Below are 15,479 nucleotides of genomic sequence, written 5' to 3'. Positions count from 1 at the left end.
TAAGATGAGATAAATTATACTCCAGGCTCCTTTGTAACTCCACTGAGTATCAAGGGAGCTTAGACATCTCCCTTAGATGAAGATACATACTAATAGACATCCAAAAAACTTGGGCAGGATGAATTTTTTCCCTGACTTTTAGCTATGCCTGTTAAGCAGAGATTAATCCCAACTGGTCTATCAATTTCTGCTGTTCTTCAGAAATAGGATTCAATATAACTGGACAGCATCATATATCTTGACTCTGACCATCTGCTGGGAACTTTATTGGATGTTGAGAAGCCCCTGTGGCTGCACGGGGCAGGATGAGTTTGACCTTGCAGCATCAGAGTGCCCAGAGGGGAGCACGTCACTCACTGAGCCACCTTGGGGCCATGTACTGGAGCAATCTGTGTGATTTGGGGAACCAGAAACTCCCTCGTGTATCCTCTTTAAGTCTGAATTTTGTACAGTATAACAAAATGAACTTCAACACAAATAAAAGACTTAACATACAAGGTTTTATTTAATTATTTTTGCACAGCTATGTAATATCTTTATATATCAGTTCTGCATATCAGTGTTTCATAAACACAATTCTTTCCTTTTCATTAGACAAAAAATAAGCTACTTAAAATTTGAAGATACTGGTGCAGGACCCTCCTTGATTCTCCAAGGCATAAATGGACATTTACATTGTTCTTTTGAATATCAGTAGATTTCATTATAAGTTTATGGATTTTCTTATTTAAAGGATTAATCGTGCCTTTTAAATGTTTTGTCTGTTAGCTCAAACCATGGCTAGATGAGGGTACAACTAGTTGTGAAGAGCTGACTAAGATTTAGTCAAAGGTTTTAAGTCAAGGTAGCACAGAGAAAGGTCCTTCACCCACTGTCTGCTTTAGCGGTTCTGTCGGAAAATTATGCTGTACCTTCCTCTGCTGTTAATTCGTGCTGTGACTCAGAGGCATCTCCTTGTGCTCAACACAGAAGTGAGACCATCCGGAATACTACAGTCACGGGAAAAGCAATAAACAGTTTAACTTTGCAGGTAACTAGTGAGCCCGGTCTTGGGAAGAGAAGAATTAAAGGATCTGTTTGACCAAAACAAAGTGTTACTTTGTTCTTCAGTAATGCTGACAATCAGATAGTTGTGAAAAATCGTTCTTTACTTGCAAACTGAGACTGCTAATACAAACAATAGGCACATTTGAATTTTTGTGGCAGCTTCCATTGGATGATCGCAGAGATACAAATACCGAGCACCACAATGACCATGTGGCCAATTAACAGAACAAAACAAAAAAGCAGGCTTTGACCACAGTCCCTTCTGGCTAATACAATTTACAAAAATAATATGCTGGCAAGACAGAAAAATCTTACAAATTCCTCCCCGATTTTGCACAGTAAAACAAATTCTCTTCTCTGAACAGTGGATAAAAGTTCCTCCTTAAGGCAGAGAACATTCCTTTGTAGTGCCATGGTGAAAGAAGCTCTTCGCTGAACTTCTGGGAAATCTGGGTTCCTTTTTCTATACTCTTTACTTTCTTTGTTCCCTTTTCAATTGATTTTCCTTATAATGCGCAGTTATATAAATAAAATGGCTCATCTGTTAGCTGAGACAGGAGATAGGGAGTAAATTGACAAATCTATGCAAAAAGCCCACAAGATCTGCACTTTGTTAAAAAGTGCTTTTGTAGAAGTGAGAAAAAACAGAAAGGATGAATTGATTGTATATCTGTAGGAGGTAAAAGTATTTTTAGATAGAGGTGAGAGGCTAGAAGCTGCCAAAAAAATGAGAGTAGGAGCAGAGTAGATAGGAGGTGCCCAAGGCGATATGCTTCATATCAGGCAAGTTGAACCATTTTATAAAATACACTTGCAAGTGGTATTTGAAGTAAAATAAAAATATTTTCTATTTCTATCAGAACTGTTTGCTTAATTAAGTGTATTTCTTTGCCTAAATTCAGAATGGTTTATCTGGTGCATATCACTACTGAGGTTATAATATCAACCACAGACAAAATGTCTGTGAAAAAAAGAGTGAAAACCAAGGGGACAGCAAGAGGAGCAAGGTGGATATTTGCAGTATCTGCCTGTTAGATGTGAGAAAGCTTTTTGTGTTTGCTTTCTCAGTCATTTCCGAAAGAAAGAATCAACACAGTTTATAATATGATTAGTCTGTTTGGCAAAGGGGGGGTGGCAAACAATGAATGAACAACGCAGATTTAATACCGACCATGTTTTAAGCAGCACATTTCTGCTCGTTACCTAACATCAGTCCTGGCATTATGAGTAACAGGGCAGCAATGTTCAATCTCAGATATGCATTTCAAATTAATTAAAACATGACATGCATCTAGAATTACTGCAACTGGGGCATAAAATAATGGACAGCTGAACTTGTAGAGATTTGAAATAGAGGACTCTGGAGAAAAAAAAAAAAGAGTAAAAAAGTAAAATAGGATTTTGCCCTCCAAATTTAATAGGATCAGATCCCGGTATTTCAAAACTTTGAATCTAAGGAGAGAAAGCATTCTTTCTTTGTCTAATCAAACACCAAAAATGGATTTTTCCAAGACCGGATTTCCACAACAACTAAACTTTTTCTCTGTGGATTTGTGTTTTATGATAGGTTGTAAGTCCTGAGTCAACTTACTCACAATTGTGGCATTTGTAAGGTCATTTTCTTACGCAGTTTCTCCTGCCCCTTATGCAGCTGCCTGCTTCTCCACAACTTCTGGGAGCTTAATTTACCTTTGAGACCACTCCCTTTTGGCAAACATGGTTAAATGTGGACAAAGGTTTTGAAGGACATCATAGCATTAACAGGACAGACAGACACAGTTCTAACACTGGCTTTTCATAAGGAATCAGTTTACAGAGATTGAGGTCTTTGTGTGTGAGTTACGATAGAAAACATTCAGAACGCAATAGGTAAATGAATTAAGAGTCCTGTAGTTTCTACTACAGCTCACATATACTCCATTAAACAATTGTAGTTGGCAATTCTTTCAATCTGAGATTCACGAGGTCACTATGTGTACCTTTCCACCCAACATATCCATATAGTCCCATTGGAGGTATCAGTGTGACAGCGATCCTTCATCTTCAGAAAAACAACTCACAGTGACAAAGGTCGTGAACTCGGGTTCTTTGCACTCCGGTGAAATGGCAGAGAAATCCTTCACAGGCCAAACAAGGAAGAGATGCTAAAATTGGAACTTTGGCTGGACGGTTTATTTGTAATGTGGAATCTTTCACGACAGTACTTGGGCAGGGACTCAAAATTACATATCTTCTGGCACCTGCATCTCTATTATGCATGCTGATATTATGTGGGACCATTGGTTCAACACTGACTCAGAGGGAAGAGTGCCTCAGACTGAATCACTAATGCTGTATCCTGCAGCACGCAAGTGAAGCCTTGGCAGCAAGGAAGGATAATTACAATGTGGTTACTATGACTGATTTTTTAGATGCTTTTATGTACACCTCAGGCTTGTCAGCACATAAAATGCAGTCAGCTCACTCAGGAATATAAAAAAGTATGAATACAAAGCCACTTTCCTTTTACATGTTTATTTTGCCTTTCAATGACAAATAATGGACATATATATAATATGTTTTTCCCTTACAATGGAAATACTAGTCTCTAGTTGGCTTCTTCCAGACTGGGAATAACTATTGAAGGAGTAGGTATGGCAGTGGTATCAGCCTTACAACACCAACGGAATTTTAATAATGATGTTCTGTGGACAGACAGCGCGAAGTCAAATGATCTTTGGTGTCAAGGGGACATTTTCACAAGTATTCAGGCTAAGATACCCAGAGGCAAAGCTTTAAGGCATTTGCACGGTTTACCACTTGTCACATACCACCTGAAAGAAACATGAAAGAAATATTCAATATGAAAATGTGTCCGCATGTTTAGTTACAACTATTCATGCCATCTTTATATTTTCCTCAAATAGAGTTTCTGTTTCTCTCTTTCAGTTGCTTGCACTGCTCAGGTCTCTTCCCATTGCCTTTCCCTTCAGCAAACATGTTCTTTCCACCTTTTGAGGATTTTACTGTTCCTTTTCTTCTTCCGTGTGTTAAAATAATCAAATAAAAAGTCAGGACAAACATTAGTCTTGATTAGATTAACAGATCGCAGACAGTTCACAGATCTCTGTGCCATTGTTTCAGGATGTTTGCAGATTCATTCGGATACCACTGTATCAATTACAGTCAGTTCATGCTTTCAAGGTTATCCTTGCAACCAGGGGGACTAGATACTATTTTTATTTAAAGAGAAAGATAGGATTACTTACAATTTGAAATTGCCGTGAAGACCACATAAATGTGCCCAAACTGGACGCTTGACAAGTGTTACTAATACAGTAAGACATACCAAGCACTGAATGGGACTGTTTCTTCTTTCTTTTTGATCAGACAAAATAAAATTTGTGGTTTCATCAGCTACCAACTATTGAACACTCAGACCCCTGGTTGCAGCAAGGAAGGGGTGTAGTTTTTGTTTTCCATCTGTTCTGTTAGGGACAGAAAGGCCTAGATATTTCACATTACCATATGAATTAGAACACGATGTTATCGCTCTGGCAGTTGCACCGGGTGGCTTCAGACTAGTGAGGGTGGACTGCGGGACGGACGGACTAACCGGGACCTTCACCGATTTCCAGTTACGAGCAACAGCCCCGTCCGGGAGCCGGGCCGCGGGGCAAACCCGCCCGTGCGGACCCAGCCCGCAGCGGCACCGCCCACCGCGGGTCCCCGGGCGGGCAGGGCTCTGCCCACCCCGTCAGGCTCGGCTTCGAGCCTGGGCGCGTCGCCCACCGAAACCCGGCCCGCACCGCACGGCCACCGCAGCGCCCCCCGAGTGAAGAGCTGCGGCTGCCCGGACTGGCGGGACAGAACCGGACCCGACCGGACCGGAGCGGCGGGAACCGGGTCCGCCACACCCCCACCTCTATGGCCCCGCCCCTGCGCCCCGCCCCCGGCACGTGACGGGAGCGGTGACGCCGCCGTGCCCCGGAGCTGACACTCGGCTGGCGGGAGGGGGAGCGGTGAGCGGGAGCGGCTGCAACTGCAACCGCCAGCGGAGTGGGACCAGCGCTCGGCCGCGCCGGCAGGTAGGTGAGGGCCCGCGCCGCTCGGCCTGGCGGGGTAGAGGGAGACAAGGAAGAACAGGAGGGCGGGGAGGAGCGCGGCGCCGCCGCCGCCCCCGGGACAATCGGGCAGGGCAGGGTCCTCTGTGGCGGCTGGAGGGCACGGCCGCGCCCGGGCCGGCTCACGGCGACGGCCCCGGCCCCCCGGCGCCGCCCTCTCTCTCTCTCCTGGGGCGCCACCGGGAAACGCCTCCCGTGCCAGGCGGCCGGCGGGGGGTCTGGGCGGCGCCACCCCGCGGTGCCCGTGGTGGCGGCGGCGGCGGCGGCTTCGTTCCCTGAGCGCCGCCGGGAGTGCCGAGTTGGCGGCGGCGCCGGGAGGCAGGTCCGCACCTGGTGCTGCCGGTGGGCCCGCGGTGCCGGGGGTGGCGCGGAGGCCGGGCAGCGCCGCCCGACCTGCCTGGTGCAGCCGCGGCTCACCTGCCGGGGCCGGCGGGAAACAAAGGGAGGCGGCGGGCAGCGGCGGCCTTGCCCGGGCCGCCCCGGACCGGGGGGTGTTTGACGCCCTTGTATTTACTCGAGCGCCGCAACTTGGGGTGGCTCGGCCGGGGCGAGGCGGTGCGGGTGTGCTGCACTATTTATAGCCGGTCGTTGGAGTCAACAACTTAACAAAAGCCCGAACGAGGAGCGAGTGGGCTGGTGATGCGCTGGAAGCTCGTCCAGGTGCGGGGTGCTGCAGCACGGCTTGAAAAGTTGTCCTGACAGTTGTTTAAAATGCATCGCTTATTCAGTACTATGAGTCACGGGCAATTATTAAATGGTTACTTATTATGCCTTTAATTTTTAAGGAAGTGTACGCTCTGGGAAGCTAGTTCACTTGGGAGGAGTGCTCCATTTCTAACCTGTGTTAGTAATCTGTGAGGAAACTGTAAAGGATTAAGTTTGTGTTCATGAAGTTTATAAGTTGTCTTTGTCTATATTTGTTGTTTACATTTGCATCTTTGCATCTATTTTTATACATCTTTTGCATGCTCTAGGTGCACACTTTGCAGATGCTGTTTTTTACAGGTACTGGTGAGGGCTGGTTGTCTGTGTGAAAGTATCAGCTGAGGAGGTAGTTGTGTTGGATAAAGAGTGCTGCCCATTGGGGAGAAAGGTATGAACGGGGTTAAGTTCTGGTAAGGTTATTGTGGGACTGCTCTCCCAAGCAGTGGCTGTGCAGTACAGCTTGAACCCCTGTGAAAACTGCCCAAGGAGGAGCAGAATCATAGAATCGAGTGAGCTGTAGCCAGGGTATCTCATCTGGCCTGAACTGATAGGAATTTATCCTAATTTAGTTTCAGTAATTGAGTTTATTTCTGTATCAGCACAGTGAAAGGGTTCATTTCAGTAGTGGGTGAAGTTTGATGCTGAAAATGGAAAAAGATTACACAAGTCAACTGCTACTGCTTTGTAGGACACTGTGAACAAGGTCACACGAAGAATTTTAAGGCGATTGGTTAATATCCTTGGTGGCATTTTTCGTAACTTATCATCTGTTTGTATTATAAAGTAAGTAATGATTCTGTAGCCATGGTAAGGTTTCTTCCAAGAGGAAAAGTAATAGCAAAAAGTCTTTTTGGTATATCTCAAGTCCCACTGAATTACCTGGTTCTTGAAGATGAGAGGAAAGTACTCTGTGCCTAGTAATTTCAAAAGGAGAGTATGAAACACCTATTGTGTACCTCCTGAATTGGATTTTTTTGGTCTTTAGTTCTAGGATAATGCTGAAGTTAGTGATAATCATATCTAATATGATATATGATTGTATTATGTCCACATTGTATGTAGATACCTATCTGTGTGTGTTAGGACCATGTTTCTTTCAAGACCACTTGTGTGTGCTTCAAGATCAATCTAGTGAGTATTGCTGTGCAGATAAGGTTGAGTGCTGTCAGGAGATGACTGTCGCTGTAGGGTTTAAGTTACACTAGGAAAGGCCAACTGAGCAAACCTAAAGCTCTCCAAACCCAGCCTGCCTAAGGGGGGCTGAAGCTGTCACTGCAGTTACTCGGCTCTGGTTAAAAAAGGTCCCAATTTGTGTAGATGTACATGAAATCTACCAAGAGGCAAATGTTTGTGTGATGCACACCCCTGGTGCTCTGTTTGTGTCCCCCAGTGGACAGAAGCTGCAGCAGGGAAGGAAGCAGCCGACCTCCACAAACGTGGAGGGTGGTAGGAGATGGAATGGTTCCCATGGGAAATTCGAGCATGAGAAGATCCACGGAAGGGTACAGAGTGATGGAGTGAAAGGTCCCCTCACCACAGGTTGCTGGGCTGCCCAAGGTCTCGCACCCAGAGCTGTGTGTGTGATTATGAGTGTCCTCTCTCTTTAGGCTAGTATGAAAGTGCTGTGAAAGGATGGACTGTATTACCACATGGGGATGTGGCCCACCATGAATTGGTTACCTGTAGCATTTGGGTTTTATTTGGTTGGAAGAAAAGTACAACCTGAGTCTGTTTTTTGGTGTTCATGAATAAGTTTTTTTAGGTCTTTGTTGTCAGTGAGGCAAGTCATTGTTACTAATCTCTTAATCAGGTATTGAAACTTTATTTAATGAAGTATTAAAGCTTACAGATGTTGTTTCTGGAAGTAAATAATTTTTCATGCTTTTTATCCTCTAATTATGTTCCTTCATTGAAGTGGGTGCCATCCAGCATTAGAGGTAATGGTACAGAAAAAAAATATACAGTGAGGTTACAAGGTCTGACCTGCTGTATTGCGTCAGTTCGCTGTGAATTGTTGACTGACAATGAAGTCAGTACTCCAAATGTCAACATTGTGCATTCACATCTGAATTATTCTAAGCCCCTTAGAGTAGAGGTTTGGCCAAGATTTCCATGCCTCTTTAACCCAAGATCCTTTGGGGAGATACATGGACCATTGAAAGGACTTCACAATCTGTGCATAGGGCTGTGCATAGGGTGCAGGCAGTCAGCCTTCTCTGGCACAAAGAGCTGCTTTAACAAAATTCAAACAAGATCAAGCTTAATGCATTTGGATCTGTGAAATCAAGGCCATGGTAGTTGTTTGCAGACCTGCAGGGTTGGTGTTGATATTTGTTAAATTTACTGAGAAAGGTTTCCCACCTATAGCATAGGTATGCTATATATCTCGAGGGCAGAGAGGCCCTACAGAGGGATTTGAACAAATTGGAGAACTGGACAATCACCAACCGCATGAATTTCAACAGGGGCAAGTGCTGGATTTTGCACCTGGGACACGGCAACCCTGGCTGTATGTACAGACTGGAAAGCAGCTATTCAGAGAGGGCTCTGGGGGTTCTGGTCAGTGGCAAGTTGAACATGAACCAACAGTGACCCTGGCAACCAAGGGGGCAACCGTGTCCTGGGTGCATCCAGCACAGCATGGACAGCTGGGCAGGGAGGGGATTGTCCCGCTCTGCTCCGCACTGGTGCGGCCTCACCTGGAGCACTGTGTGCAGGTCTGGGTGACACAGGAGAAAAAGCTACTAGAGAGTGTCCAAAAGAGACTACAAAGTTGGTGAAGGGTTTGGAGAGGAAGCCGTATGAGGAGAAGCTGAAGTCACTTGGTTTGTTCAGCCTGGAGAAGAGGAGACTGAGTGGAGATCTCATCATGGCTACAGCTTCCTCACAAGGGGAGGAGGAGGAGCAGGCAATGAACTCTTCTTTTTAGTGAACAGTTACAGAACCCGAGGGAATGGCAGGGAAATGTGCCAGGGGAGGTTTAGGTTGGACATTAGGAAAAGGTTCTTCACCCAGAGGGTGCTGGAGCACTGGAACAGGCTCCCCAGGGAGGTGTCACAGCCCCAAGCCTGACAGTGTTTGAGAAGAGACTGGACAACACCCTCAGACACACAGTGTGAACTGTGGGGTTGTCATATGCAGGGACAGGAGTTGAACTCGATGATCCTTGTGAGTCCCTTCCAACTCAGGACATTCTATGTTTCGAGGTATCTCTTACTTCTTTCTGTTGAGGTAAAGAACTGGAGCCTTGCTTCATCCTGATGATGTGATCTGTTTATAATACTGTTGTAGGGCTCTGGCCAAGCACAGAACACAGCCTGTCTCTTTTTGATCATATGCTCAAATTACCAAATGTTTGCTATTGACTTGGTAATTTTGCAGCTTGGATGAAAGAAAAAAATATTGTACCGCTTTTTTTTTTTTTTTTTTTGAAAAGGGGTTAGACTACAAAACTGACTGCAAAAATGGATAGAGCTATTTTTGTAGCCGCTCGATTTTATTTATCTTGTATTTCTCAGAATTGTCTTACTTATTTTAGGCATAAAATGCAACTTATTGAACCTGTCTTGAACAAATGTTAAGCATGCGTTCTCAATAAATAGTTATATGGAATTGGCAAAAGAGAAATTAAACATCAAAGCTTTGAAACACTTGGTAGCCCTGTAGGAGGCCATAGACTTGTGTTCTCTTTGGTTTCTGTATGGGAGAAGGAAAAAGAGTGTGAATGGATCTTCTAACATTTCAGCTTCCAAAGTGGCAGACCTTAGAAGTAAAGTGTGACTGGGAAACACTTGAATTTTTCTGGTATATGACCTTGAAGCTGTGAAAGGGCTTGGTAGCAGCTTTGGAGAAGTGTTTGGAGGAGTCAGGTTTAGTAACAAAGAAAAAATTTGTATGACAGAGCTTCCAAAACTAGAGTGGGAATGGCTGCAGTGTGTTCATGTTCACCTAATGCTACAGTTGCTTAACAACTGCAGAGCTGCTTTTAAAAACACCTATTTAGGTAGAACAGCAGGTAAGCAAGTTGTTTTGTACAGAACCTGTAAATAGACTGTAATGCTGTGAATTTCAGCGTGCCATTTTATGGTAGAGGGAGTAAACGCCAGAATGCTAACATTGTTTTCTACTGCTTTATGTTCCTGCTGTCAGTTGTTGAATGTGGTACCATCATTCCAATGAAATTCTATATCTGATCTTGTGATTCCATTGGAGTTTTGTAAATGATGGTAGCTTTCAAGTTACCTATAGCAAGTATAAGAAGATGGACAGTGGGAGGAAGACACAGAGGCACAGTATAAAGATGGGCACTTCTGTCTTGGCATCATACTTTCGCTTTTTTCCTTCTTTTTCTACTGAGTTATGTGGGATATACTTCCCCCCCCGCCACGCCCCGAGGCTCAAACCAAATAGAAATGGTGAAAGAAAATCTGAATAGGTGTTAGGGGTTTCTGCTTCAGCTCTCCCCAGAAGGTCCTTTTCTTGGTTGTTGTTTCTGTCCTTACTCCTGCGCTGTGTAGCGGAGCTCCCTCTGCATGTGTGTGCCTGCATGGAATTGCATTAGTTCTGCTCTCTGGCAGAGAAAACACTACAAATCTCATCACAAATTCCTAACTTGCAGAGCTGCAAGTTTCTACATATTTTTTCTTGTTCATGAAACATGCATTTAAAAAAAAAAATTGTTAATCTTTATAAGATTTAATGTGGTGACATTTTACTTGAATTCTCTTACGTTCTATTTGAATGCTAGAGATCTTTCCCTTTACTTACATGCTTTGACTTTTCAGGATTAAAAAATCAGATCTTTCATGTCAGTTTACTATGTTGTGTTCAGTGTAAGTTGCAAGACTGATGCTTGTCCACTCATGAATTGTGACATTGAAGCTACATGATTAAACAGAGACACCTTGTTTGTTTTCATGGGTGTAGATACAGTGGTGGTTGTCTGGATAATAGGATGCTAAAAGTCCTTATCAAAATTTTCATGTATTACTCTTTGATTTTTTTTTTTTTTGTTTTGATTCATAATTTTGTTTCATTATTTTTGTGTTTTCTGGTTTAGCCCTTAAAATTTTGGTTAGGTCAGGTTTTCTGTAAGGTAAATACCACTAATAGCTCTTTTAAGAGCACAGTAAATACACGGAATTTAAACCACTGAAACCAAAGTATCTTGGAAATGTTAAATACTTTTATTTAATACTACCATGGTTACAGATGAAATTCTACGTTGCAGTTCTACTGACAATTTAAAGCAATAAATAAAAGAGTGATTATACCATGTGTTCAATAGCCCACAGCTGTCTGCAGCGGCAGCATGATCTGCAGCCGGTGTGGGCTGTGTAGCTCCCTCCTCGTCCTCTGCTCCATGATGTGAGGCTGGCGGGTCTGTGGGACCTGCAGTGTGTGGGACTGTGATTGCTGGCCCGTGCTGGACCTGATGACAGGAGGGAGCGCTGGAGGAAGATTTAAGGGATTTTGCAAGGAATTCTAGGCACTCTGAAGGAAATATTGAACTGAAAGAAGAATCAAAATAAGCAAAGAATAATATTCACCTTTTGCATATTTTGGTTGAAACCAGTGTAGTTACACAGTTCCATAAAGCAATTAAGCCTGTGTATAAGCAAGAGGTTGACTCTGACTAGTCCCCCCAACAAGCCCCTGGTGATCCACACTGTGTAGTAACAGAAGTAACAGGCATCGTGAGCAGCTTGCTAGTAGGAGGCTTGTGTGAGTAGGAGAGTTAAATTGGTGAGTAAGTTGCTCTACTGACTTTGTTTTATCACTGAGAAAGGTATCTGAACATCTTGCATTTTTCCATCAATTTATTAGTCTGAGGTTGACATAACTTCAACAATAACCTGCCTATTCAATTTGTTTTCCTCTGAAGTGCTCTTAGACAATTACTGTATTATTTTTTCTTGCAGCTCTGATTATTACAGGAAAATAACACTTTTGGAACAGAATGCGGCTTACCTTTTGCCTGAAAAGGTGAAATCTTTTCAAACAGAAATGGCTGATAAAGGTGGGAAGATCCTTCCAGGACACCTGTACATTGAAGTGGAATACGACTATGAGTATGAGGCCAAGGACAAGAAAATAGTAATTAAGCAAGGGGAGAAATACATCTTGGTGAAAAAGACTAACGATGATTGGTGGCAAGTCAAAAGAGATGAAAATTCCAAACCCTTTTACGTGCCAGCACAGTACGTGAAGGAAATACCACGAAAAGCGCTCATGCCACCTGTTAAGCAAGCGAGCATGCTGCAAAATAACACTGTGAAGTTGGTGCACGGACTACAGAGATCAACTGAAAATGTGAATAAGTCACCAGAACTTTCTAGTTTTGGAAAATCTTCTCCTGTTCAAGTGTCTTGCTTAGTTCGAGATGCCAATCAAAATCTGGGACCAAACAATAGCCCTGGTCAAACTCTTGGTTTGAGTCTGGACCTTACCCAAAACAATGGAAAACTTAACAACGAGTTGCAGTCTCCTAAGGTTTCAAATCAGTATAGAACCGTCTCCATGGGTCATTTCCCATGTCCAGAGTTCTTGGAAATAGAGAAGACCAGCTTTTTGCATGAACAATCTTGTGATTCAGCAGGAGAGGGATCAGAAAAAATTCACCAAGATTCTGAGTCTGGAGATGAGCTCAGTAGTAGCTCCACAGAACAAGTGCAGGTAAGCTGAATACTGGTCCCTGGAGATTCGTGTGTTGTGTGTGTTATAGTGTGAGTTTTTTAGAATTTTTTTTATTTTTTTTTTTACAGGATTTCTTGGTACTCTTTTCAGTTTTATTCCTAACAAAATCAGATTGTTGAAGTAAAAAATGTATTGTCTATGCCTTGCAGAAATACTTTGCTTTGGGGGTTAATTCTACTCACATTACTCTGTGATTGAATGTTACAGAAATGCTTTTGTTCTTCCTTTCTTAAGATTGTTTTGAGATGCCACTGAATTTGGTTTGTACTTTCTTCTAGAGGATAGGAGCCTACTGCACTAACTCCTCACTTCTTGACTTGTTGAAATAATAGTGCTAGTTACTGTCAGCTTTTCTGGGAGTGTGTGTATAGATAGCTAATGAGCTGTAGATTGATGTACTCGTGGGTTTAATAGTTTAAAAAATGATATATTTAGAATTTGTATGGTGTTTAATTTCTCATTTGATTATTTTATTTGTATTGTTGTGAGTCACCCTTGTCAATTCTGCTTCTCACAACTTTATTCTGGATTAAAACTCAAAACATTTGTTAATTAGCATGGAAGAATCTCAGGAATTATATACTCCCACTTCAGGCTAAGACTGAGCATTGATGGCCTTTTTTCCTTAGTGAAGTAGTTTCTCCCACTTTTTAATTTTTTTAACAGGCCTCTCCCGCCCCCAGCAAAATATTAACTCTCTGATTTAGATAATCAGGTCACTTATGGTAGCCAAGTTAATTAGTCTGTTGTAATTCCAGGTTTGCTCTTGAACCAATGATATATGTGTACATACACATATTTTTGTGTGTATATAGATAATTCCTCCACCTCACCCCTCATCTTTCTGTACGAAGATATGAAACTATTTGAATTTTTAAGGTTAAAAGCTCCCTGTTTTTGAACTTTAATCTTACTCTGTAACATGAAACTGTTGTTTGGGTACAAATACTAAATCCCACTAGTCAGCATGTATTCAAAGTACCAAGGGAACTCGCTCAAGTGCGGTATTCAAATAAAAGTTGATGCTAACATTAGAAATAAAAGTCGTATCATGGAGGGCTGTGAGTCCATACTTTGCTCATAAGACACAGTTAAGACAAAACTACTTAGTTAATGAGTGTGGGAAGATCTTAAAGATACAAGACTGATTGGGTGGTTTATGTAGTCTCGATCTGTATGAGTTTATATCTATATATATATAGATATAAATACTTGGAATCAGTAGTTTTTCAAGATCCTACTCTACTCTTGGCTTCATTATGAGTCTTGGAGTTTCTCTGCTTATGGGGCTTCATGTCTCTAATATTTGTATTTTTTAGGACAATTTTAAGGTGTTTTTTTTTTCCTCTGCAAATAATCAGGAACAAAGAGGATCACTTTTTTTTTAGTAATTTCTCACTAATGTAATGTGAAAATTGGTCAGTTTTCTTGTATTTTCTTTACAGCAGTGTCCTAGCTCATTGTAGTTGATATGAGACACTTAGAACTTGGAAGGATAAAGTAAATATTACATATTTATTTTAGAAGCATGTGTAGTTGCCCATCTACTGCTGTAGTAGCCAATTGCCAAACAAATTGAAAATCGTAAGGGATGTTTAGAAAGTGTATCCTACTTTAAATAGTTTGCCACACTAAAGTTTATATTGTATGTTAAGATAGTTCCGTCTTCTATGTTGACTGTAGTTAGATGCATCTCTGTCTCTAGATGAAGTTAATGTTATGTGAGTGTCTTTTGTCAAACTATAAGAAATATATGGCCTGCTGCTTCTTCCTCTCCACTCCCCAATATACTTAACTCAATGCTACAGCCTATTTCTAAGTCTGGATTTGAGTGAGGCAGGTATGTACTTCTTTTTAGACTTCACTGGGTTATGAAAGGTTTGAAGATTGGAGTATCCACAGTGCTTAAAAATGACAAACCTTAAAAATGCACCATTTCGGCTGTGGAAAGAGCGAGGCTGTTTGACTGATGTTACTGAAGAACTTGTCATTACCGTGGTCTTTGGTGCCAAGAGTGTGGGTGCTCACCGTGCTTTGCAGTTGTCTTGTTTTAAAACTGTGAAGTAACTTAATCTCGTCGTGCGCAATCACAAGCTCCTTAAAGACAATGAAAATATTTGACATTTAGTTGCCGTAGGGATTAACGCAGTAGTAGCACTGATGTCACCGTTAGCTCAGTGTAGAGATTCAGAGTGCCAGCCTTCTCGCTGGAACAACCCCGCATTTTTTTTAGAATTCTTTCAATAATGAGCATTGTTTAGTAGAAATCAGCTGTGCAGAAATTAATGGCTCAGAAAGCTGTTTTTATTGCTCTTAGTCTGCAGTGAGAACATCAAGTTCCCGGCTTTCACGCACAAACAGGATTTCACTTCTCAAGGCTGGCTGTGGTTCTCCCTCCCCTGCCTGCTCTGCGGTTCAGCTTGATGCCGTCTGCATTATAATAGACTCTAAGCTACAGGTGTTTTTTTTCCAGAATTTTTAAGATTAATAATCATACCTTTGTATTGGTGATTTTTTTGGGGACTGAGGTGATAGTGTTCAGCCCTTGCCCAGCCTGCAGTGTGTGTTTTAGTATCCTGAATACAAATGTATGAGACACAGAGGAATGCTTCTACTGTGAGATTCTTCTAAGGGGTGGTTGTGTTATTCTCTGAAGATTATCCTCCATCTCTTTTACAGCAATGAAGTGCAGGTTTTGCAGCTGTACATTCTCAAAGCTCATAGGCTTGATGACCGTGGAAATACTGGAAAATCCAGAGTCTTCAAAGTGCATGAAGGAAGGATTTTTTAGCAGCTGAAATGAAGGATAGAGAGGTGACAGTGTGAGCAGAAGAATTTGCTAATAAAGATGTAAGCAAATGGTCTGGTCAAGAGAAAGATCAGGACTGGCTAATGAGTAGCCTTGACATTTTATGCAAAGAAATTCCA

The 15,479-nt window shown here is 42.4% G+C and overlaps 1 protein-coding gene across 12 annotated transcripts in view; it reads left to right on the top strand.

Moving 5' to 3' along the window:
- Positions 1 to 4,966: 4,966 nt before the first annotated feature.
- ARHGAP12 (Rho GTPase activating protein 12) overlaps positions 4,967 to 15,479 on the top strand; it is a 78,724-nt gene continuing 68,211 nt past the window's right edge. For 6 of the 12 annotated variants that reach the window (XM_065830495.2, XM_065830493.2, XM_065830492.2 and 3 more), the window contains exons 1-2: positions 4,971 to 5,114; positions 11,777 to 12,530. In XM_065830495.2, the coding sequence (XP_065686567.1) occupies positions 11,862 to 12,530 (669 nt within the window). In that variant the 5' untranslated portion in view covers positions 4,971 to 5,114; positions 11,777 to 11,861. Of the gene's footprint in view, positions 5,115 to 5,699; positions 5,811 to 11,776; positions 12,531 to 15,479 lie in introns of those variants that run through there. The other 6 variants (XM_065830496.2, XM_071805294.1, XM_065830494.2 and 3 more) reach the window with 4 other exon arrangements.

This window comes from Patagioenas fasciata, chromosome 2 (assembly GCF_037038585.1).
Source record: "Patagioenas fasciata isolate bPatFas1 chromosome 2, bPatFas1.hap1, whole genome shotgun sequence".
Classification (NCBI taxonomy): domain Eukaryota; kingdom Metazoa; phylum Chordata; class Aves; order Columbiformes; family Columbidae; genus Patagioenas; species Patagioenas fasciata.
The sequence above is the reverse complement of the archived record's forward strand: the minus strand, read 5'-3'. Positions and strand labels throughout refer to the sequence as shown.